Below are 23,991 nucleotides of genomic sequence, written 5' to 3' on the forward strand. Positions count from 1 at the left end.
GACGTGGGTGACGCGTCTCCTTCCAGCTCAGCGCTGTGTGAGGTGTCCTGGTCCCGCCGGCGATTGGCTATTGAGAGGCGAATGCGCGGCGGCCGTTGGTCGCCGGCGTCACGGAGCCAGAGCCGGGGCGGGCGAAGGGGATATGGGGCGGCAGTGGCGACTGGAGGAGGCGGGCGCCGGTGAGCCGGCGGCCTCAGCGGCAGCAGCGGCAGTCCCCCGAGTCCTGTGAAGCGACCCTGTCTGCGCCTCTTTTGGCCCCTTGGAGAGGGCGGCCAAGACTCGGGCCGCTGAGCAGCCTCTCCACGGTCGCCACAGCCCTTAGGACTCCCGGACCCATCCTCGCGCTCCCGCACCGGCTCCTCCATCTTGGCCTCGGCGGTGGCGGCTGCCGGGAGGATGTGCGGCCTTCTGGCAAAGGGAAGAAGGAGGAGACGATGAAGAAGTACCGACGGGCCTTGGCCCTGGTGTCCTGCCTCACTCTGTGCTCTTTGGTCTGGTGAGTAGCCTCGATACACGGGAGTACCCCTTGAGGTTTTGGAAAAGGAGAAAAGGAAAAGCCAGGTCACACCCCCAAATCGTCTTGGCATTTAGGGTGCGGGTCTCTTTGGCCCCCACGAAGTGACATACTGATTACTCTGCGACATTCCTGCAGACTGGCCTGGCAGCACTCTGCAGACGTTTTCATAGTGTATTTTGGAATTTATACAGAAACGTAAGTGGGAGAGAAAGGTGCTTGGGTAGAGGGAACGACCAAGCGCTTTTGTACTCAGTTACTGTCACCCTTGGAGACGGTACAGTGTTTCGGGCACTGTTGGATAGATGATAGGTAAGTTGTTCTGATTTACTGCTAGGCACTTACTTTCATAATATGGAAAGGCATAAAGTATGCCAGATGTGATAGGCTCCGACATGCGATTTTAAAAAGTAAGTCGTAGTTGAGGGTAAGAGTGACATATGAGCAGTAGTTCTCCTGGTCCTTACTCACAGAATCTTCGGCCTTGAGTAGTACAGTTTGGACTGCTGTTCTTGGAAACTTTTGGGACTTTATGAAGCACTTTTTCTTCAGAGAAGGTGGATAATAAGGAACCACTGGTGTTATAGGAGAGGGCGTCTTAGGTGTGCTAAAGTAATTTTTGGTGGTGTGGCTTGAGTAATGTCCCTTAGTAATGGGAGGGTACGAACCGTATGTTGAAAGCAGGAAGAGTGGTCTGTCCCTAAAACTTTATGGAGTTTATGAGATAAACTAAGTCTCCTATTTAGCTTATTTCTGCAAACCAACAACCCACCTTTATGGGTGTCTAATGGATACCAGAGAGACTGGAATTGTAGATTTGTTGCTCACATAAAATAAGTAGGGGGCAAGAAAACATTGGCCTGACTGAGGGATTTTGGTAGGAAGGATGATCAAAGTTTTAGAGAACAAGAAATTTGGTCTAACGTTTTCCATTTCAAACTCTTAAGACCAAATGTCATTTGCCTTTCTACCTTTTAATCTTATGTTGGGTAGCAAGAAATACCTGTAGGGAATCTACTCAACCCCATTTTAAATTTAAGTTTGTGAATGAAATGCTGAAACTTTGTGTTCATATTCATTTCTTTCTGGGGGTTGCCTTATTTGTAGGTGATTCATCTTCTTTTCTTTCTTCTTCTTGGTTTTGTCCTACTTTTGACCATGCTACTCTTCATCAACACTACTTTAAATGACTGGCTAATAAGGTGAAGAGGTTACATTTTACATTCATGTTTTAAAATGCAGCAGTATCTCTGAAATTTTTTCCCTCAATTTGGGGGTGGAAATGTAGAGATAAAATCAACATCAGAATGTGGTTCTAAAAATAATTTGTGAATTTAAATTAGTCATGCTTCTCTTGGAATTTCAGACTATGTTTTGCTTAAGCTAAGGTCAGTGTGTTTTTCTCAACCCTATACATTAGTAGTAGTGGAGAGATCATGACCCTGTAAGGAACAACTCAGTAAGCCTAGTGTTGAAAATAGTAGTCACAGAGTTCTATAAACTTTGTTGCCATTTAAAGTGGAAAGTGGTTGTTGTGGGTTTAGGTAGAATGTGAAAAGTTTAAGCACCTTTAGCTTAAGAAACAGTTGGGTTAGTGTATTCTGAGATTTGTTTGAATTGCCAATTTAGAGATATTTTAATTACTCTTTAGCAGAGCCCTTAAAGGCATTAAAATGGGATATTTAGGCTTGAAGATTTTTGGAAGTATCATAAAATTGGAGAAGGGGATCATTGGAGTGCTGGTGATTAGCAAAGAGGACGTTGTGTCTTTTGGGACCCATCTCTTGGAAAATAGAAACATTGAAATTAAAAGCACTGACTCAGCTGGTGGTCTCATTCTTACTACATTGTGATGGCCTTCAACATTTCCCTTCCCCTCAACAAAAAGGTGACGTAAAGACATTGTGAGTTAGACAAAAGGTTTATAAGAAAAAGTTGATCAAGCTCCTCTCAATAGCCCCTTTTCCCCTTGTCATTCATAAATTTGTCCCCAAATTTTGTGAACCTTTTCTATTTTAAGATATACCATTTCGTAGATTTATACTATGATACTCAAGTTTCTAAGTTTGTCTACTTATTTTACCAATGTTACTAAGTTTTGTTATCAACTTATTTATACTGTTGTAATTTTATAGCTCTTGATTATGTCTCACTTCTGCTTTTTTCTTTCCAGAGTTCTAACCTTATTAGCTACATAGAAAAACATTCTCGTTCTGTTTGCTGTTTTTCCCTTTTGCGTATTTCATCTGATTATCAATTAATACAGAGCAGTCTAGGTATAAATGTACTCTGGTTGCAACATGGAGTACTAATTATACCTAACATTTCTTGTCAGCTATTTGTCTCAGTATATGATGTGTAGTTTACACGGTTTAGAGCATTTAATCTTCACAATAACACTATTAGATAGGTGTTATTATTGTCATTTTGTGTATTACAGAGGGGGAAGTAAAGAGGTTAAATAACTTGGCCGAGGTTAAGCCAGTAATACATGTTGGAGCCTGGATTTGAATCTAGGCAACTTGACTCATAGCACAGGCTCCTGACCTCCATGATCTTTCGACTATAGGTCAGAACGCCTGTGTTCTATTATGGTTCTGTCACGTACTAGATTTGTGTCCTTGGGCATGTTATATAACTTTTTTGATCCTTAGTTCTTACATCCTTAAGATGAGAATATTAATCCATTCATACCTCACACAGGGTCGTTAGGAGGATACAATGAGATAATACACGATATCTTTGTAAAACAGTAAAGGTATATTACCTATGTATTTTAATCATAAAATCATTCGACAAAGATTAATCTCATCCATCTTGTGTTCACCAGATATTGTTATGAACATTGAAATCTCAAGTTGGAAGACTGATTTTGGCACTGAAAGTCCCACATCCCAGGGACCCCTTGTATTAGTTTCCTGCAGCTGTAACAAATTACCATGCATCTAGTGGCTTAACACAACACAGATTTATTATCTTACAGTCTGCGGTCAGAAGTCTGAAATAAGTCTAATGGGGCTAAAGTCAAATTTTTGCTAGATCTGATACCTTTTTGAAAGGAGAATCCATTTCTTTGATTTTTTAAGCTGCTAGAGGCCTGTATTCTGTTGTCCCTTCCTTGCATCACTCCAACCTCAAGCTCCAGTCCTCACATCTACTAATGATAATAATCCTTCTGCCTCCCTTTTATTTGGGTCCACCCTGATAATGCAGGATATTCTCCACATCTCAAGATCCTTAGTTGAATTGCATCTGTATTTGTAAGGTACCTTATTCACAGGTTCCAAGCATTAGGATGGACAGTTTTGAGGGGTTGTTATTCAGCCTACCACATCCCTTCAGGGCAAATTGAGATGATTCATCATCACCTTAAATAGTGAAAAAAAAAAGTTGGTCCATACCCTCAAGCAGTGCGTATTCAAAATTTTTTTGAGTTTGCCCCTCTCTCCATGAGTATAAACTTTCAATATGTACCTATATGTTATAAATTATATTCGCGTCAGTATAATATTAGCATATTAGTATACTAATCATAAATTGTTATACATGATAATTATACAGCTATTTAAGATGAGAAAATACTTTCTGATAACAGTACTTTTTTGCTTTTATTGAAATAGTAATATTTTATTGAGAGCTATGATTAACTATGTCAGTCCAGTTGGAATATTTTACATCATAATGTGGATAAAGAATAGCCTGTCCTAGTTAACAGTCTCAGCGGTATCATTTTCTTGTTGACTTGTGCTTGCATTATTATTATCCTTGGTCTTTGCAAGAATTTTTTAAAGCTACATTTTCATGTTGTGAAAGTCAGTTTAGTTAAGACTAAATAATATAATTGCTAAATCTTCTTAACTGGGCACACAGAAACCATGGTGAGTTGTGTTGTGCTGGAAGTAAACACCACTGTTTGTGGAACTCCCACTTTTTCTTCAGGTTGGCGGATAAAGTCCCTGCTGCTTTGATGTGTGATCACCTGACTATCAGAGCAAGTATGAATATTTATATAAATCTTACTAAATCTTGATTTTTTAAAAAAATCAACTAATTTCTTCTTGCACCAAAAGGATCATCTGGGAGAAGCTCAAATTTAGACTCTAATGGAAGAGCTCGATTTTAAGCAGTTCTCATATGTTTGATAAATATGAGAGGTACTTATAGGGGTCTTTAGGAACAACAGGGGAAGAATTTGTATTCTAGTTATGGTTCTATCACTAGCTATATGTCCATGGGCAAGTTATTTCTGTAGGCCTCAGTTCTTTCTTCTCCATAAAATGGCAGTTCTTTTCCTTAAAGTGTGTTTGCAGAATGAATAGTTCAAGATAGGAGAATAGTATTTTAGGCAGAGGAAATATTCCGGTTGTTGGACTATCTGAGTTTTAGAGTGTATGTTGGGGGAGAGATGAAAAGAGAGAGTAGAGCTAGTCTGTGAAGGGGCTTTGTTGTGTGAATGAACTCTGTTTTTAACCTGATGAAGAGGAGGAGCCAGTGAAGTAGTTTAAACTGAGATCCAGAGAGTAAGGTCAGATATTGATCTTTTAATTATATTACCTGGGGATAGAGTGAATTGAAAGGGACAATTTGGAGGCAGGGCCCTTAATTGGTGATCATACTAGGAGAGAGTTGATATCTAAATCAAGTTGGTCTGTTTTGTTGGCCTTTTGACCTTGGTAGCGTTTTTTTTCTTTGTGTTTATCAGCCCAGTTTTCATTAATTTAAGAGGTACATTTCCTGGTTTATGATTATAGCTCTGTACCCTTAATATGCTTTTTCTCTGATAGTTTTCTTGGTTTCTTGTCCATTAATATGCATAAGTGAGCAGAAAAGTAAGAAACTAGAGAAATACGTAAGCAGTTTTATTTTAAATGATAGAAACATTCTTGAAATTCCAATCCTCTCCTTCCTTTTTTGTGTTTTCTGTTTCTGTAACTTAAAATTCCTAATGTATTTCTTTTCTGAAGAAATAACGAAATAACACCTCTTCTCCAAATTACTTGATGACTTAAATTTTTTTTTTCCTTTGGAACTTAATATAAAAGACTTTGGGGAAAAAAGTTTATCTTTGCTCTGGGATATACATCCCAAAGACAGCAGCTGGTACTTATAAGAGATGCTGTGTCGTTATTAACCCATCAGATAAGTTAAATGAGGCCAGATTGCTTTAAATAAGAAAAGGTCTGTGAAGGAAGGTGTGACATCTTTGTGTAAAACTTGAACTCTTGTATCCAATAAATGATGGCAAATATTTTCTTTATCTATAATGACATCTCTGTCCTTTGAATTATTTTTGAAATAAATGGATGTGTTTCATGTTAGCTCTTTAGGTTGTTAAACATTTGAAAATATCTTGGAATCAAATTATGAAGTAGGGTTCACAGGCAATGGGCAATGGAGAAACAAAAAGGCCCCAGCACTATTGGGGTGCAGAGGTAGTTCAGTGGTAGAATTCTCACCTGCCATGAGGGTTCGATTTCCGGTTCATGCACTTTCCAAAAAACAAACAAGCTAAACAAACAAAAATTCAACAAATGGTGCTGCAATAACAAGATACGTGGAAAAATAATGAAATGTGAACCTGCCATACAGCATACCAAAAAAAAAAAGTACTATTAGTAACCTACCTTTGGTCATTGGTTATTTCATTTTCAGTTGTTCATGAACTTGTAATCATTTTTTCCCTTTTCTTAATCTGAATGGAAAAATGAGTTTCTCTCTCTTTATATATATATAGCTAACGTTTTGTCGCTTATAGTGAAAGGGAAGAGAGAAATTTTTAAAGAAATTAAGTGCTTTATTATTCTCTTGGTCCATCTGCAGATGAAAACATATGTGTGAAATACATCTGTTCAGTAGTTTATGCATAACTGGAAAGAAATGGTTGCTCTTAAGTCCCAGTAGTACTGTTAATCTGTTTTGTTGTTTAAGCCCATATTTTAAAGTAGTTTTGAAAAGTAAAATTGTAAATGAAGCATGGGAATAGGAAAGTTGCTTCTGAGTACTTGCAGTGTAACAATGTTAATCTCTTGGGATAAAATTGTTTTGGTTTATGAAATGCATATATTTTTTAATGACTTGATGGTTAAAATTATTGTATGTTTTACATATTAGTATTATTTCTTATGTTAGAAAATGTTTTATAGCATTAATGTGGTTCATAAGTACTAACCTAATGTTATGTAGTATTGGTAATCGAATGGGAGAACATAGTACTTAGATCAATGCTTCACTTATAAAAAGCACTATGTAAGTTCTCATTATTTTATTCACCCTGGGCACTTTGATAGTTTGTTAAGTAGAAGTAGGATAGCCTAAAATGTCTGAGTTTAGAAATGGAAATCTATAAACTTGCTCAGAGTACCAGTACTATATTTGGCATGGTGAAAAATAAAGAGAAACCATGAGACTTGAGCTCTGCCCTCAGAAATATACAAACTGGTTATCAAAATACAGTTACTAGTGAAGGGCATAAAACTAAGTGAGAGCTTTAGTGCCCTTTCTTTGCAGTATTAATAGTGAGCATTTATTGAGTTCTTACTCATTCTATCCTTATTACAGCTCTTTTGGGATATACTCCATTTTAAAGATGAAAAAAGGGAAACAAAAGGAAGTTTTGTTCTTAATAGTTAAAGTTCTTAATAGCTAGTGACTGTTAGAGCCAAAATTAAAACCTTAAGAAAGCTGAGTTCTCAACCTGTGTTCCTAACCACTGTCTGATGCTGCCAACAGGCAGATCTGAAAATAGTGGCACCTGGATTGGCATAGTAAGGAATGGATATTAGACTTATTCATGAAGCTTTTTAAAAAATTCACATGTGGAGAGTCTGTCTCATTAGGTTTGGTATATTCTTTTGTGCATTCCAGCCAGTCCTACTGAATTAGATGAACTCTGAGGGTTTGAACATTAGTGAACAATTCTTTTTATTTCTTTTGGCTGCCAAACAAACATGTGAGAACTCTGCCTACCAACTCTCGGAACATCTTCTGTTTTCATTCCCAAAATTATCAGTTGCTTCCCTTTTTTTGAAAACAAGGATCTTTTCTATTTTCAAGCTCTCCTGCCTTTATTTGAGACATTTTATAATGCTGACCATTCAAATGACCTCCTTAAAGCTCTTCATCTTTGGTTTCCAAATCAATTTCCTCATTCTTTTCAAAGCTTTACTTTGCCTGGCACCTTTCTTTACTTCTAAGTATCTGCAAGTTCAGTCAAATGTTCTGTTTCAAAAATAAGGATAAATCTAGCCCAAATCTTATCTGCACTCAAGTCTGCATTTTTAAATGCCTATATAATGTCTCCACTTCCATATTCCATTCACCTCCAACTAAGAGCTCCTCCACCTTTCAAATATTTTGAACAGTTTTTCCATTTCTTTTTGAACACAGCCATTCCTTTTAGTTGTCCAAGTCAGAAACATCAAAACAAAACAAACAAACAAATAAAAACTCTTTCACTCTTTCAGCGTTCACAGATTCATAATTTTAGACCATGGCATTTATTCTCTCAATTGTTGTAATCTCCAAGAAAGCAGCCTTCTGAAGTTTGACCCATACGTACTTCTACAACTTTATTGACCACCATTCCGTACTTAAATTTCATATTGTAGCATGGCTAGCCTGTTAGATGGTTGCAGTTTACTTGGAGACAGTCTTTGTTGTTTTGAATAGAAAATGAGGTAACCAGGATACTGTAACTTGAGTTTTATAGGCCAGATATACCTTTCTCAATTTCTTAAAATATATTACCATCAAATAAGTTTCTTATATGATTATTTCCAGCAGCTTTGGGGACAGATTGTACTGGCTGAATTTCTAATGGTAGGTTAAGATATAAAAACGGAAAATAGCACATTAGATAAATGCTTCCCCTTGCTGTATCAGTGAAATTATTGGCCAATTTAGTGAAATAGTTTTCCAATAGAATTTGATGTGTGGAATATTTAAATTAAGAGAATTCAGGACCATCAAAATGAAGATTGAAGATGAGAACTACTGAAATTCAAAAGTTTGATCAGAAACAAGCACTAGATCATTTAAGCTATCTTCATCCAAGTTCTCCAGTTTCTTTGTGATTTGACTGGGAAATGCTGAAGTCAAACAGTAAAAACTGCAAGGAGAAAGGAGCACAGTGTGACTGACCTCTTATTTATCAGCAGATAGAACAGACAGAAGAGAACCAACTTAAAAAAGCCCAAAGCTGAAACTTGCTTTAGAAGAACGTTTGTCTTTTGATACATTGTGACTGAAAGAAAATAGGGTGCTTATTGAGCAAAGGCACTGGAAGCCTAGGGATCTTTTGGTCTTGTTTTATTGCCAGTTTTTGACCAACATGGCTTCTGTGTTATTTACTCATTTCCTACAGGCCTCTCAGTACTTCATATTGACTCTACCACCACCCACCCCTCCAAATTTTCAGGTAGTAGCATTCAAAAACAGTATTTTCACTAACTGACACTTGAAAAACAAGTTCTGTTTTCCCATCTCCATGTTTTCATATAGGTTTTCGTCCTGGAATGCCTTTTTTTATTGGGGGTGGGGTGGGGAGGGAGCATAGGCAGGGCATTACTTGAACCATATTACCCAAATTGTATGGCTGGCACTATGTTTCTGTGCTTGATGATAAATTTGTACTTATGTTTAAGAAGCCATTCTTCATTGCCCAGTTCAATTCTTTTACCATGAAGTATTTTCTTATTACTGGGCTTTTCCTTTTCTAAGCTCTCATCAAAAGCTGTTTCAAATCATAGTCAAAGTAAGAGCTCAGTAGATCATTTTGCTCAGCACGGAGTGGTAATTTCTCTGCCCTGGAGGTGCTCAGTGTTGTATGAGAAATAGAACTATAAATGATGAATTTCAGTTCAGAGTGTGTTAAGTGCTGAGATGCCCAAGGCTGTAGAGGAGGGTCGTTAAATACCAGCCTTCGAGAATCAGGAGTCTCCTAGTCCCTAATGGTTACTTTCCCTAGGAAAAAGAATGACAAGGATTTCATCTGGTTTTGGATAGCACTGTGTAGAAGCAGGGGCAGTGCATCCTTGGGAGAGGGAGCAGCATGAGTCAAAATCTTGGAAGCATGAAACAACATCGTTTGTATTCAAGGGACTACTTCAGATAGTTCTGTTCTGCTGAAGCATGAGGTGGGAAACATTGAGTGGCAGGAAACATGAAGCCAAAGACTAGGCAATAGCTGAATTTTAGAAATTCTTTTATATCATGCACAGACACTTGATTTTTTGTTATATAGTTAATGAAGTCCATGAAAGGTCTTAAGCAGGGAAATGGCAGTCTCATAATTTAGTATTAGGAATTTGGTGGTGGTATGATGGATTGATTTGCAGAAGTAGCAAGACAGAAATTAGGGAGATCTAGGAGATTGCAGTAGGTAAGAGATGAGGGCTTGAGTTAAGGCAGTGGTAATACAGTTGGAGTAGTGGATTAGAGAACTTTGAGGTAAAAGAAATTGGAAATGATGGGGAGAGGTGGAAAAAAGGGAGTTGTCACAGATGTTTTTCGGACTTCTGACTTGAGGACTGGGTAGATAGAAGTTCTAAAAGGTGAGATCAGATAATGGAGGAGCAGATTTGGGAGACAAAGATAATGTGTTCAATTTTGGGTTCAATTGTTTTTGGAATATCTTGACACCTGAGGAAGAGGGGTTCAGCTTTTTTTTTTAATTGACCCAAGGCCAAACAGCTAATAGGTTTTTTAAAATAACTTTTATTGTATAGGATAAAATATATACAAAGCAAAGAAATAAAAAAGCAATAGTTTTCAAAGAACTCTTCCACAAGTGGTTACAGGACAGATCCCAGAGTTTGTCACGGGCTACCATAGAACCTCTCATATTTTTCCTTCTAGCTGCTTTAGAATATAGGAGGCTAGAGGGCTTAAATTAATTTTTTATCATTACAAAGTTTTTTCCTTCTTTTTTTGTAAACAATAACGTATATACAAAAAAGCTATGAATTTCAAAGCACAGCACCACAATTAGTTGTAGAACATATTTCAGACTTTGACAAGGGTTACAATTTCACAATTTTAGATTTTTACTTGTAGCTGCTCTAGAATACTGGAGACTAAAAGAGATAACAATTTAATGATTCAGCATTCATATTCATTTAAATCCTATCTTCTATGTATAATTCCACTATCCCCTTTGATCTTTCTGTACCTCTCTTTGGGGTTGTTTGGGCTATGCAATTCTTAATTTTTGATATTGGAAGGGTTTGTCTCTCATATGGAGTAGGAAGATGGAACTATCTGATGTTCTGGAGAGGCTGGGCTGGGTTTCAGGACTTATTTGGACTGGCGACCCATCTGGAGTTTGTAGGTTTCTGAAAAGTTACTCTAGCACCTGGAACCCTTGTAGAATCTTATATATTGCCCTAGGTGTTCTTTAGGATTGACTGGAATGGTCCTGGTTAGGGGTTGGTAGGTTATGATAGGTAACAAGGTCTAACTGAAGCTTGTGTAAGAGCAACCTCTAGAGCAGCCTCTCAACTCTGTTTGAATTCTCTCTGCCCCTGCTACTTAATTAATTATACTTCTTTCCCCACTTTTGGTCAGGATGAAATTGTTGATCCCATGGTGTCAGGTCTGGATTTATCCCTGGGAGTCATCTCCCATGTTGCTAGGGAGACTTTCACCCCTGGATGTCATGTCCCATGTATGGGGGAGAGCAATGATTTCACTTGCGGAGTTGGGCTTAGAGAGACTGAGGCCACATCTGAGCAACAACAGGTCCTCCAGAAGTAACTCTTAGGCATGCCTGTAGGTAGTCTAGGCTTCTCCACTACTTACATGAGCTTCACAAGAGTAAGCCTCATGATCGAGGGCATGGCGTATTGATTTGGGTATCCCTAAAGTTTGACACAGTATCAGGGGATTTCCTGATGGTAAAGTTTAATAGTTCCATAGTCTTTCTCCCCTCCCTCAGGGGACTTTACCAGTACTTTTTTATTTTTTATTTATTTATTTTTATTAATTAACAGAAAAAAAGAAATTAACCCAACATTTAGAAATCATACCATTCTACATATGCAATCAGTAATTCTTAACATCATCACATAGATGTATGATCATCGTTTCTTAGTACATTTGCATCGGTTTAGAAGAACTAGCAACACAACCGAAAAAGATATAGAATGTTAATATAGAGAAAAAAAAAAAAAGTAATAATAGTAAGAACAAAACAAAACAAAACAAAACAAAAACCTATAGCTCGGATGCAGCTTCATTCAGTGTTTTAACATGATTACTTTACAATTAGGTATTATTGTGCTGTCCATTTTTGAGTTTTTGTATCTAGTCCTGTTGCACAGTCTGTATCCCATCAGCTCCAATTACCCATTCTCTTACCCTGTTTCTAACTCCTGCTGAACTCTGTTACCAATGACATATTCCAAGTTTATTCTCGAGTGTCGATTCACATCATTGGGACCATACAGTATTTGTCTTTTAGTTTTTGGCTAGACTCACTCAGCATAATGTTCTCTAGGTCCATCCATGTTATTACATGCTTCATAATTTTATCCTGTCTTAAAGCTGCATAATATTCCATCGTATGTATATACCACAGTTTGTTTAGCCACTCGTCTGTTGATGGACATTTTGGCTGTTTCCATCTCTTTGCAATTGTAAATAACGCTGCTATAAACATTTGTGTGCAAATGTCCGTTTGAGTTTTTGCCCTTAATTCCTTTGAGTAGATTCCCAGCAACGGTATTGCTGGGTCGTATGGCAATTCTATATTCAGCTTTTTGAGGAACCGCCAAACTGCCTTCCACAGTGGTTGCATCATTTGACATTGCCACCAACAGTGGATAAGTGTGCCTCTTTCACCGCATCCTCTCCAGCACTTGTCATTTTCTGTTTTGTTGATAATGGCCATTCTGGTGGGTGTGAGATGATATCTCATTGTGGTTTTGATTTGCATTTCTCTAATGGCCAGGGACATTGAGCATCTCTTTATGTGCCTTTTGGCCATTTGTATTTCCTCCTCTGAGAGGTGTCTATTCAAGTCTTTTTCCCATTTTGTAATTGGGTTGGCTGTCTTTTTGTTGTTGAGTTGAACAATCTCTTTATAAATTCTGGATACTAGACCTTTATCTGATATGTCGTTTCCAAATATTGTCTCCTATTGTGTAGGCTGTCTTTCTACTTTCTTGATGAAGTTCTTTGATGCACAAAAGTGTTTAATTTTGAGGAGTTCCCATTTATTTATTTCCTTCTCCAGTGCTCTTCCTTGAGGTTTAAGGTCCATAAAACTGCCTCCAATTGTAAGATTCATAAGATATCTCCCTACATTTTCCTCTAACTGTTTTATGGTCTTAGACCTAATGTTTAGATCTTTGATCCATTTTGAGTTAACTTTTGTGTAGGGTGTGAGATATGGGTCTTCTTTCATTCTTTTGCATATGGATATCCAGTTCTCTAGGCACCATTTATTGAAGAGACTGTTCTGTCCCAGGTGAGTTGGCTTGACTGCCTTATCAAAGATCAAATGTCCATAGATGAGAGGGTCTATATCTGAGCACTCTATTCGATTCCATTGGTCAATATATCTATCTTTATGCCAATACCATGCTGTTTTGACCACTGTGGCTTCATAATATGCCTTAAAGTCAGGCAGTGCAAGACCTCCAGCTTCGTTTTTTTTCCTCAAGATGTTTTTAGCAATTCGGGGCACCCTGCCCTTCCAGATAAATTTGCTTATTGGTTTTTCTATTTCTGAAAAATAAGTTGTTGGGATTTTGATTGGTATTGCATTGAATCTGTAAATCAATTTAGGTAGGATTGACATCTTAACTATATTTAGTCTTCCAATCCATGAACACGGTATGCCCTTCCATCTATTTAGGTCTTCTGTGATTTCTTTTAGCAGTTTTTTGTAGTTTTCTTTATATAGGTTTTTTGTCTCTTTAGTTAAATTTATTCCTAGGTATTTTATTCTTTTAGTTGCAATTGTAAATGGGATTTGTTTCTTGATTTCCCCCTCCGCTTGTTCATTGCTAGTGTATAGAAATGCTACAGATTTTTGAATGTTGATCTTGTATCCTGCTACTTTGCTGTCCTCATTTATTAGCTCTAGTAGTTTTGTTGTGGATTTTTCCGGGTTTTCGACATATGGTATCATATCGTCTGCAAACAGTGATAGTTTTACTTCTTCCTTTCCTATTTTGATGCCTTGTATTTCTTTTTCTTGTCTAATTGCTCTAGCTAGAATCTCCAACACAATGTTGAATAATAGTGGTGATAGTGGACATCCTTGTCTTGTTCCTGATCTTAGGGGGAAAGTTTTCAATTTTTCCCCATTGAGGATGATATTAGCTGTGGGTTTTTCATATATTCCCTCTGTCATTTTAAGGAAGTTCCCTTGTATTCCTATCCTTTGAAGTGTTTTCAACAGGAAAGGATGTTGAATCTTGTCAAATGCCTTCTCTGCATCAATTGAGATGATCATGTGATTTTTCTGCTTTGATTTGTTGATATGGTGTATCACATTAATTGATTTTCTTATGTTGAACCATCCTTGCATACCTGGGATGAATCCTACTTGGTCATGATGTATAATTCTTTTAATGTGTTGTTGGATACGATTTGCTAGAATTTTATTGAGGATTTTTGCATCTATATTCATTAGAGAATTGGCCTGTAGTTTTCTTTTTTTGTAATATCTTTGCCTGGTTTTGGTATGAGGGTGATGTTGGCTTCATAGAATGAATTAGGTAGTTTTCCCTCCGCTTCGATTTTTTTGAAGAGTTTGAGGAGAGTTGGTACTAATTCTTTCTGGAATGTTTGATAGAATTCAGATGTGAAGCTGTCTGGTCCTGGACTTTTCTTTTTAGGAAGCTTTTGAATGACTAATTCAGTTTCTTTACTTGTGATTGGTTTGTTGAGGTCATCTATGTCTTCTTGAGTCAAAGTTGGTTGTTCATGTCTTTCCAGGAACCCATCCATTTCCTCTAAATTGTTGTATTTATTAGTGTAAAGTTGTTCATAGTATCCTGTTATTACCTCCTTTATTTCTGTGAGGTCAGTAGTTATGTCTCCTCTTCCATTTCTGATCTTATTTATTTGCATCCTCTCTCTTCTTCTTTTTGTCAGTCTTGCTAAGGGCCCATCAATCTTATTGATTTTCTCATAGAACCAACTTCTGGCCTTATTGATTTTCTCTGTTGTTTTCATGTTTTCAATTTCATTTATTTCTGCTCTAATCTTTGTTATTTCTTTCCTTTTGCTTGCTTTGGGATTAGTTTGCTGTTCTTTCTCCAGTTCTTCCAAGTGGACAGTTAATTCCTGCATTTTTGCCTTTTCTTCTTTTCTGATATAGGCATTTAGGGCAATAAATTTCCCTCTTAGCACTGCCTTTGCTGCGTCCCATAAGTTTTGATATGTTGTGTTTTCATTTTCATTCGCCTCAAGGTATTTGCTAATTTCTCTAGCAATTTCTTCTTTGACCCACTCGTTGTTTAGGAGTGTGTTGTTGAGCCTCCACGTATTTGTGAATTTTCTGGCACTCCGCCTATTATTGATTTCCAACTTCATTCCTTTATGATCCGAGAAAGTGTTGTGTATGATTTCAATCTTTTTAAATTTTTTAAGACTTGCTTTGTGACCCAGCATATGGTCTATCTTTGAGAATGATCCATGAGCACTTGAGAAAAAGGTGTATCCTGCTGTTGTGGGATGTAATGTCCTATAAATGTCTGTTAAGTCTAGCTCATTTATAGTAAAATTCAGATTCTCTATTTCTTTATTGATCCTCTGTCTATATGTTCTGTCCATTGATGAGAGTGGGGAATTGAAGTCTCCAACTATTATGGTATATGAGTTTATTTCCCTTTTCAGTGTTTGCAGTGTATTCCTCACGTATTTTGGGGCATTCTGGTTCGGTGCGTAAATATTTATGATTGTTATGTCTTCTTGTTTAATTGTTCCTTTTATTAGTAGATAGTGTCCTTCTTTGTCTCTTTTAACTGTTTTACATTTGAAGTCTAATTTGTTGGATATTAGTATAGCTACTCCTGCTCTTTTCTGGTTGTTATTTGCATGAAATATCTTTTCCCAACCTTTCACTTTCAACCTATGTTTATCTTTGGGTCTAAGATGTGTTTCCTGTAGACAGCATATAGAAGGATCCTGTTTTTTAATCCATTCTGCCAGTCTATGTCTTTTGATTGGGGAATTCAGTCCATTAACATTTAGTGTTATTACTGTTTGGATAATATTTTCCTCTGCCATTTTGCCTTTTGTATTATATATATCATATCTGATTTTCCTTCTTTCTACACTCTTCTCCATACCTCTCTCTTCTGTCTTTTTGTATCTGACTCTAGTGCTCCCTTTAGTATTTCTTGCAGAGCTGGTCTCTTGGTCACAAATTCTCTCAGTGGCTTTTTGTCTGAGAATGTTTTAATTTCTCCCTCATTTTTGAAGAATAATTTTGCTGGATATAGGAGTCTTGGTTGGCAGTTTTTCTCTTTTAGTAATTTAAATATATCATCCCACTGTCTTCTAGCTTCCATGGTTTCTTCTGAGAAATCTACACATAGTCTTATTGGGTTTCCCTTGTATGTGATGGATTGTTTTTCTCTTGCTGCTTTCAAGATCCTCTCTTTCTCTTTGACCTCTGACATTCTAACTAGTAAGTATCTTGGAGAACGCCTATTTGGGTCTAATCTCTTTGGGGTGCGCTGCACTTCTTGGATCTGTAATTTTAGGTCTTTCATAAGAGTTGGGAAATTTTCAGTGATAATTTCTTCCATTAGTTTTTCTCCTCCTTTTCCCTTCTCTTCTCCTTCTGGGACACCCACAACATGTATATTTGTGAGGTTCATATTGTCCTTGAGTTCCCTGATACCCTGTTCAAATTTTTCCATTCTTTTCCCGATATTTTCTGTTTCTTTTTGGAATTCAGATGTTCCATCCTCCAAATCACTAATTCTATCTTCTGTCTCTTTAAATCTATCATTGTAGGTATCCATTGTTTTTTCCATCTTTTCTACTTTATCCTTCACTTCCATAAGTTCTGTGATTTGTTTTTTTCAGTTTTTCTATTTCTTCTTTATGTTCAGCCCATGTTTTCTTCATGTCCTCCCTCAATTTATCGATTTCATTTTTGAAGAGGTTTTCCATTTTTGTTCGTATATTCAGCATTAGTTGTCTCAGCTCTTGTATCTCATTTGAAGTATTGGCTTGTTCCTTTCACTGGGCCATATTCTAAATCTTCTGAGTGTGGACCGTTATCTTCTACTGCTGGCGTCTGGGCATTTAGTCAGATTTCCCTGGGTGTCGGACCCAACAAGGTTGTAAGATTTTTCTGTGAAATCTCTGGGTTCTGTTTTTCTTATCCTGCCCAGTAGGTGGCGCTCGTGACACACGTTTGTCTCACGTGTTTGGAAGGGATCCCCCCGGTCACCGATCTCCGCGGCCTGGGGATTTCCGATCCAATTCTCTCAGTTGGTTTGGGGGGCCGCGCGTGGTGGGGGCCTCAGCCACCGCGGCTTGATGGGACCCTGTGGCTGGTTGCCGGCCACAGCGGGCCCGGGGAATTCACCACCGGACCAGGAAGTCGCCCGTGGGGGAGGGACGTGGGTCCCCGGCCGCCGCGGCCTGAGGAATTCCCCATTGGACCAGGAAGCCGCCCACGGGGGAGGGCCAGCACCGCTTGGGTAGCCCTCTGATCCGAGACTCGTAGGTGGACCAGGAAGCCGCCCGCAAAAGAAGGGCGCCGGCCACCTCAGCTTGGGAAACTTGCCTCTCCGAGACTCTCAGCCAGCCCAGGAAGGAGGGAGGGAGGAGCTCCGGCCGCCACAGCGGCCGCTGCTCGGGAAATCGCACACCGCTTGGGGATCTCACCGCAGCCGAGTCTCGCAGTCAGACTAGCCAGTCCAGACTGGAGTACGCTGTGTGTCCATTCCCTGCCGTGGCCCCGGGAGCTGTTCTGCACTGTTTCAGTTCACCTAGTAGTTGCACGGCCGACTGCGCAAGGAGAAGCCGCCAGAGACCTACCAGTACTTTCTGATTATCTACTTAATATACTTCAGGATGTTTCCAGGCATTACAATAATCTATACAGGATTAAAGGACCTCTTTCTTATTCTGTGCTCCCTGTGTTTCAGTTGTTCAAATGAACTATACAGATAGGTTGAATTAGATCATGCGCTATAGAAAATTACAGTTCCAGATCAAATAAACCTTTCCTCCATTGGTCTCAAAGAGTATATGTGGTTCTAAAATATAGATGCTCTCTTCTTTACCCCTATGTTCTGAATTACTTTAACCCCAACCTGTTCGGCTTCATTCTTATCTGTAAGTATCAGGTTATATATATGAAACAGCCTCTCAAAATCCAGAAATAATAATCACCATTCTGGACTTAATGTGTCTGCTCTAAAAGCTTACAGTCTAGGCCCCTGTTTTCTTATAAGCATTGTCTGAAGGTGACCATACCATTGTTGTTTTTTTGTTTCTGCCTTATTTGTCTCACCAGATGTCCCACATGTTCATTCACGTTGTTGCATGCCTCGTGACATTGTTCCTTTTTGTGCCAGCACAGTTTTCATTGATGAGTATGTGCCATCATTCGCCAGTCTACTTCTCTGTCAGTGCATCCTTCAGCCACTTGCATTCATCAGGCATCATGTAGAAGGCCCAAAGTCCACAGTCCATCAACATTCTCAATTTTAGATAATTTCATTGTTCCCAAGAAACAGAAAACCAATAAACACACCCTCACCAAATAAGAAATCTAAACCTCCTCTTAACTCTTGTCCCTCACCCCATTATTTACCTCTGCTGTTGCTGTGGCAGTGCTGATGGTTTCCTTTTGAACATAGCTCATAGCATGCAATAGCAGTTTTCCCCCTATACCCTGGAGTTAAACACTATACTAAAATCATATCTTTGTAATAATTTTTGCAAGAACTCATTCACATCTCTAGTGTGAGTCAGTGGGACACATAGGTCTATACAATGCTTTTCAATCTCGTTCATCTTCAAAATGATAATATTACTTCTAGGCCCACTAGAGAATCACCTTCGCTCATATCTATTCCCTTACATTGGAGTTCAGCTTCATTAGCTAACGGTTCACCCATCTCTAGCTTTTATGTATCTCTAAGTCCCCTGTCTTCTGTATTATAAGCCTCTGGTTATACCTTTATGTTGATGATAAAAGTGAACTCATGCAATATCTATCCTTTAATATCTGGCTAACTTCACTTAGCATTATGTCCTCAAGACTGTCATGTGCTTCAGGACCTCGTTTTGTCTTACTGCTGCATAAAATTCCCGGTATGTATATACCACATTTTGTTGATCCACTCGTCTATTGATGGGCATTTGGTTTGTTTCCATCATTTGGTGATTATGAATAATGTTTCTATGAACATTGGTGTGCAGATGTCTGTTTGTGTCATTGCTTTCAGCTCTTCTGGGTATATACCAAGTAGTACTATTGCTGGGTGGGTCATAGGGCAACTCGATATTTAGTTTCCTAAGGAACCTCCAAACAGTCTTCCATATTGGCTGCATCATTATACATTCCCACCAGCAGTGCATAAGTGTCCCGGTTTCTCCACATCCTCTCCAATATTTGTAGTTTCCCGTTTGTTTAATAGCAGCCATTCTCATAGGTGTGAGGTGGTATCTCATTGTAGTCTTGATTTGCGTTTCCCTTTTAGCCAGTGAAAATGAACATCTCTTCATGTGCTTTTGAGCCATCTGTATTTGCTTTTCAGAAAAATACCTATTCATATCTGTAGCCCATTTTATAATTGGGTTGTTCATTTTTCTGTTTTTGAGTTGTGTGATTTCTTTGTATATATAGGAAATCAAGCCTTTGTCTGATATATGATTTCCAAATATTTTCTCCCATTGAGTTGGTTGCCTCTTCACCTTTTTGACAGTTTTTTGAAGTGTAGAACATTTGATTTTCAGTAGTTTCCATGGTCTTTGTTTTTTTAAGTTGAAAGATTAGCTGTTTCCTTTTCAGTCTTTATCTCCTAATGTTTTCTTTTTCTTTTTTTTGTTTTTTTCTCCTAATATTTTGCAAACAGTTTTCCCGCTGTTATCTTTCCATATTCCACCAGTTTTGATACTTACTTACTCTTTAGATCTAATACTTCATAGTGTGAACTTATTATTTCCTATTTAACTGAAGGGTTATTTAGTTATATATATCTTGTTTCCAGTTTTGGAATATTGTTAGCTATCTTTCTGTTTGAAATTTTGTTTCATATATTTGGATAATATAGTTTGTTAAATTTTGAGTCTGAAATTTGAGGCTCCTTTGAGACTTTAGTATATGGTCGATATTTGAGAGATACTGCTTGTGTAATTGAAAAGAATGTTTAATTTCTATTTGCTTCAGTATATTTGACTGAGCTTGTTTCTTATATATAATATAATTCTCATGTTTCCTTAGGTTTTGTCTACTTAGTAATCTGTTAATTATTTAATTAATCTAATCTATTTTTACTCAATTTTTTAATGATTTGAAAATTATGCCTAACATTTACTAACAGGCCTTATGTAGCTAAAGTTATATCTGGCCTTACTGATAGTCTTAAGTTCTTGTTTGGTTACTTCAGTATAACTCAGAGGAAATATATCTAACTCGAAAGTTTGGTAGACCCCTGTTTAGTTTGACTTCTGTCTCTCCGGCCAATTATTAGACTTGGCTCATTTGCATATTACTGTATTCTTTATTGCATATTAATGTATCCTTCAGAAATTTATTATTGCAGTTGAATTTCTTTCATAAGATTATAAAAATAATCTTATTGTTAAAATAATTGTTAAAATATCATTAGTTCAGGGCAGTGTGATGGTGGCTCAGTGGCAGAATTCTCACCTGCCGTGTGCGAGACCTGGGCTTAATTTTAATCCTCAGGGCCTGCCCATGCTAAAAAAAAAAAAAAAAAAGATTACTAGTTCAGTATTTCTGTATTAAATAGTTGTAAAAAGCTGTCATTCTTAGAAATTGGCTTTAAAAATGGTGTTTTCCCTTGTTACTTTCACATTAAAGGATGCTTTCTCACTTCTTAATTAAATTCTCCTTGGCACTTCAAGACTGAATTTTTAGATCTTCTAAAAAATTTTTTTTGAGTCTATCTCCTGTTCCCTTTGGTAGGAACTGATTGATCCCCTTTATATACTAACACTTAAGTCTTAACTTATTATTATTATTTTTTGAAATACATAGTTGTAACACACCCTTTAAAATAGCAAAATGCTTAGCAATATTATAGATCATAGGTTGCCACTGGAAGAAAACCTTTAGCCAGTATCCATCCGTGTTGAAAACCTTCCTTCATGAAAAATATATAAAAATATAATTTTGAAATGAAATCAGTCATGTTTAAGAAAAGATTAAAGTTCCTAGTATATGGCTCTTGAACATTCATGCCTTTACTATCATATATTTGGATGCAGACATTCATTCCTTCTATACCTGAAGTGTTTTTTTTATCTTTAAATTTTTTTTTTTTAGGCACTCTCCAAATACAAGAAATGTATTTAACATATGTTACTAGAGACTATGTGATATTCATCTATTTTAATCACAAATATCTGTCATTTGCCTAGAATTTCCATAAAATATTTTTACATATAGTTTTAGTGGTTATTAGATTTTTTAAAAATATTACAGGTACAAAGGAATGAATGTCTGTATACAAATGTTATCAAAAGGAATGAATGCCTAGGTTCAGAAGGCAAAATTGTTATTGTGCATATCAGTAGGTTTTATTGCTGAGCGGTATTCCATTGTGTGAATGTACAAATTGTCCTTTTACCTGTTGATGAGCATTTATGTGTTTTTATCCCCAGTTTTTGTTTATTAAAATACAAAATACAAAGCTAATGTGAATTTTTGTATTTTCTTTTCTCTTGGATAAATGTCTAGCACTGGAATGGTTGAATTATATGGTAGGTGTATGTTTTACTTTTTAAGAAATGCCAAATTGTTTCCCAAAGTGGTTTCATTATTTTGGAATGAAATAGAAACACAGTATGTTTAGAAACACAGCAGTGTTTTAGAGTTCCAATCTGTATTAGTCAGGTACCCTAGGGAAACAGATGATGTGTGTATATAGCGAAAATACAGGATTTTTATAAGAATTGTTTCATGCGACTGTGGGAATGGCCAAGTCCAGATTCCATAAGGCAGGCTTCAAGCTGAGAACTCCAGTGGAGGTTTTACATGAATTCCCCAGGAAAAACTGGCTGGCTGAAGTAGAGATGGAAATTCCCTCTTGACTGCTAAAATAATCACTTCTCCTTTCAAAGCCATCAGTTGATTAGATGAGACCTCTTATTGTGGAGGGCAGTTTCCTCAGTTGATTATAGACATAATCAGCTTTTGATGCAGTGAACTTCTGATGATTTGAGTATATGAAATATCCTCACAATAACAATCAGGCTAGTGCCTGTTTAACCAGACAATTGGATACCATAATCTGGCCATGTTGACACATGAACTTAACCATCATACAGTTCTTCCACATCCTCACCAACACTTGGAATGGTCAGTCTTTTTAATTTTAGCCTTTCTGATAAATGTATAATGACATCATAATAGTTTTAAAGTGCGTTTCCCTAGTGACTGATGATGTTGAGCATTTTTCATGTGCTCATTGCCACCTGTATGTCTTTTTAGGTGATATGTCTGTTAAAATATTTTGTCCAGTTTTTTTATTTTTTTTGGCATGGGCAGACACCAGGAATCAAACCTGGGTCTCTGGCATGGCAGGCGAGAACTCTGCCACCATCGACCACCCCTGTTCAGTTTTTCAATTGAATTGTTTCTTACTAAGTTTTGAGAATTCTTTATTCCTGAAACAAATCTGTTAGATACATGCTTTGTAAATGTTTCCTTCCAGTCTGTGGCTTGCTTTCTCATTCTTGTCCTGGTGTATTTTGAAGATGAAAAATGTAAAATTTTAATGAAATCCAGTTTTTCCTTCATGGATTGTACATATGATTTTTATTGAGATAAATTTCACATGACATAAAATAACCAATTTTAAGTTAACAATTTGTTGGCATTGAGTACTTTGATTAATATAACAAAATATTGTTTAATACCGTCTTTATCTAGTTCCCAAACATTTCATCACTCCAAAAGAAAACTCTCTTCCCATTAACCTGTTAACTTCCCATCCCCTCACCCTTCTAGCCCCTGGCAACCACCAATCTGCTTTCTGTCTCTGTGGATTTACATATTCTGAATATTTCATATAAATGGGATCATGTAATATGTGGCTGTTTGTCAGGCTTCTTTCAGTTAGCTTTTTTTTTTTTTTTTTTTGAGATTCATCCATGTAGTATTAATACTTCATTCCATCGTATAGCTGAATAATATACTTCACTGTATGCACATACCAAAATTTGTTTGTTCACTCATCCGTTGATGGACATTTGGGTTGTGTTTCAGTTTCCTAAAGCTGCTGGAATGAAATATACTAGAAATGGTTTGGCTTTAACAAAGGGAATTTATTAGTTTACAAGTTAACAGCGTAAGACCATGAAAATGTTCAAATCAAAGCATCAGTAGGGCTCTGAAGAAAGGCCACTGCCATCTGTAACTCCTCTGTCAGTTGGGAAGGCACATAGGTATTGTCTGCTGGTCCTTGCTCCCTTTTCTTGCTTTCAGTTTCTGATTCCAGTTGCTTTCTTTCTTTGTCCTGTGGATCTTCTCTTAGCATCTCCAGGGTGTTTCTCTACTCATCTGTGGGTCCTATCTTAGCTTCTTGGAGACAAAGTGTGAGTTTCTCTTAACTTATCATTTCCCAGGGTGTTTTCTGTCTTTAAGCATCTGGGCTTTCTCCAAAATGTCTCCCTTTAAAGGGCTCCAGTAAATGAATTTAGACCTCCCCTTCTTGAATGGATGGAGTCACATCTCCATGGACATAACCTCATCAAAAGTTCCCACCCAGCAGCAGGCCTGCCTCCACAAGATTGGATTAAAAGAACATGGCTTTTCTGGGGTGCATAACACTTTCATACCAGCACAGGTGGTTCTACTTTTGGCTGTGGTGACTAGTGCTGCTGTGATCATGCCTGTATATATATTTGTGTACCTGTTTCAATTCTTTTAGGGGATTGTGCTTATTTATAAAATAAATTTAATTTTGGAATTCAACTTTACATTTACAATTTGTTAAGATAGTACAAAGAGTTCCCATGTTTCCTTCATCAGTCTTTACCTAATGCTAACATCTCACATAACCGTGATACATTTTTCAAGAATAAGCTTTGGTTTAATTTAGAATATTGTTGTAATACATGCTTCATGCTTTTGCTGTTGTATTAAAACGTGCTTATAATGTTGTATGTAACTCTTTGCTTAGTAATTTCGGGGGGGTGGTGGAATATTTTAAAACCAAGGCATTCTATAATCTCATTTAGCACATTTTTGAAGGCAGTTATATAATGGCATTTCCATAGCTAGATACTGGTCTAACCACCCAGTT

The 23,991-nt window shown here is 37.3% G+C and overlaps 1 protein-coding gene across 8 annotated transcripts in view; it reads left to right on the forward strand.

Moving 5' to 3' along the window:
- Positions 1-311: 311 nt before the first annotated feature.
- The window catches only part of SUCO (SUN domain containing ossification factor), a 92,843-nt gene continuing 69,163 nt past the window's right edge, over positions 312-23,991 (forward strand). For all 8 annotated transcript variants that reach the window (XR_013174095.1, XR_013174096.1, XM_077156989.1 and 5 more), the window contains exon 1: positions 312-496. Coding sequence is in view for 6 of the 8 variants with exons in the window: in XM_077156989.1 (XP_077013104.1) it covers positions 435-496 (62 nt within the window). In the remaining 2 variants the exon portion in view is untranslated. The remainder of the gene's footprint in view (positions 497-23,991) is intronic.

This window comes from Tamandua tetradactyla, chromosome 4, assembly GCF_023851605.1.
Source record: "Tamandua tetradactyla isolate mTamTet1 chromosome 4, mTamTet1.pri, whole genome shotgun sequence".
Taxonomy (NCBI): domain Eukaryota; kingdom Metazoa; phylum Chordata; class Mammalia; order Pilosa; family Myrmecophagidae; genus Tamandua; species Tamandua tetradactyla.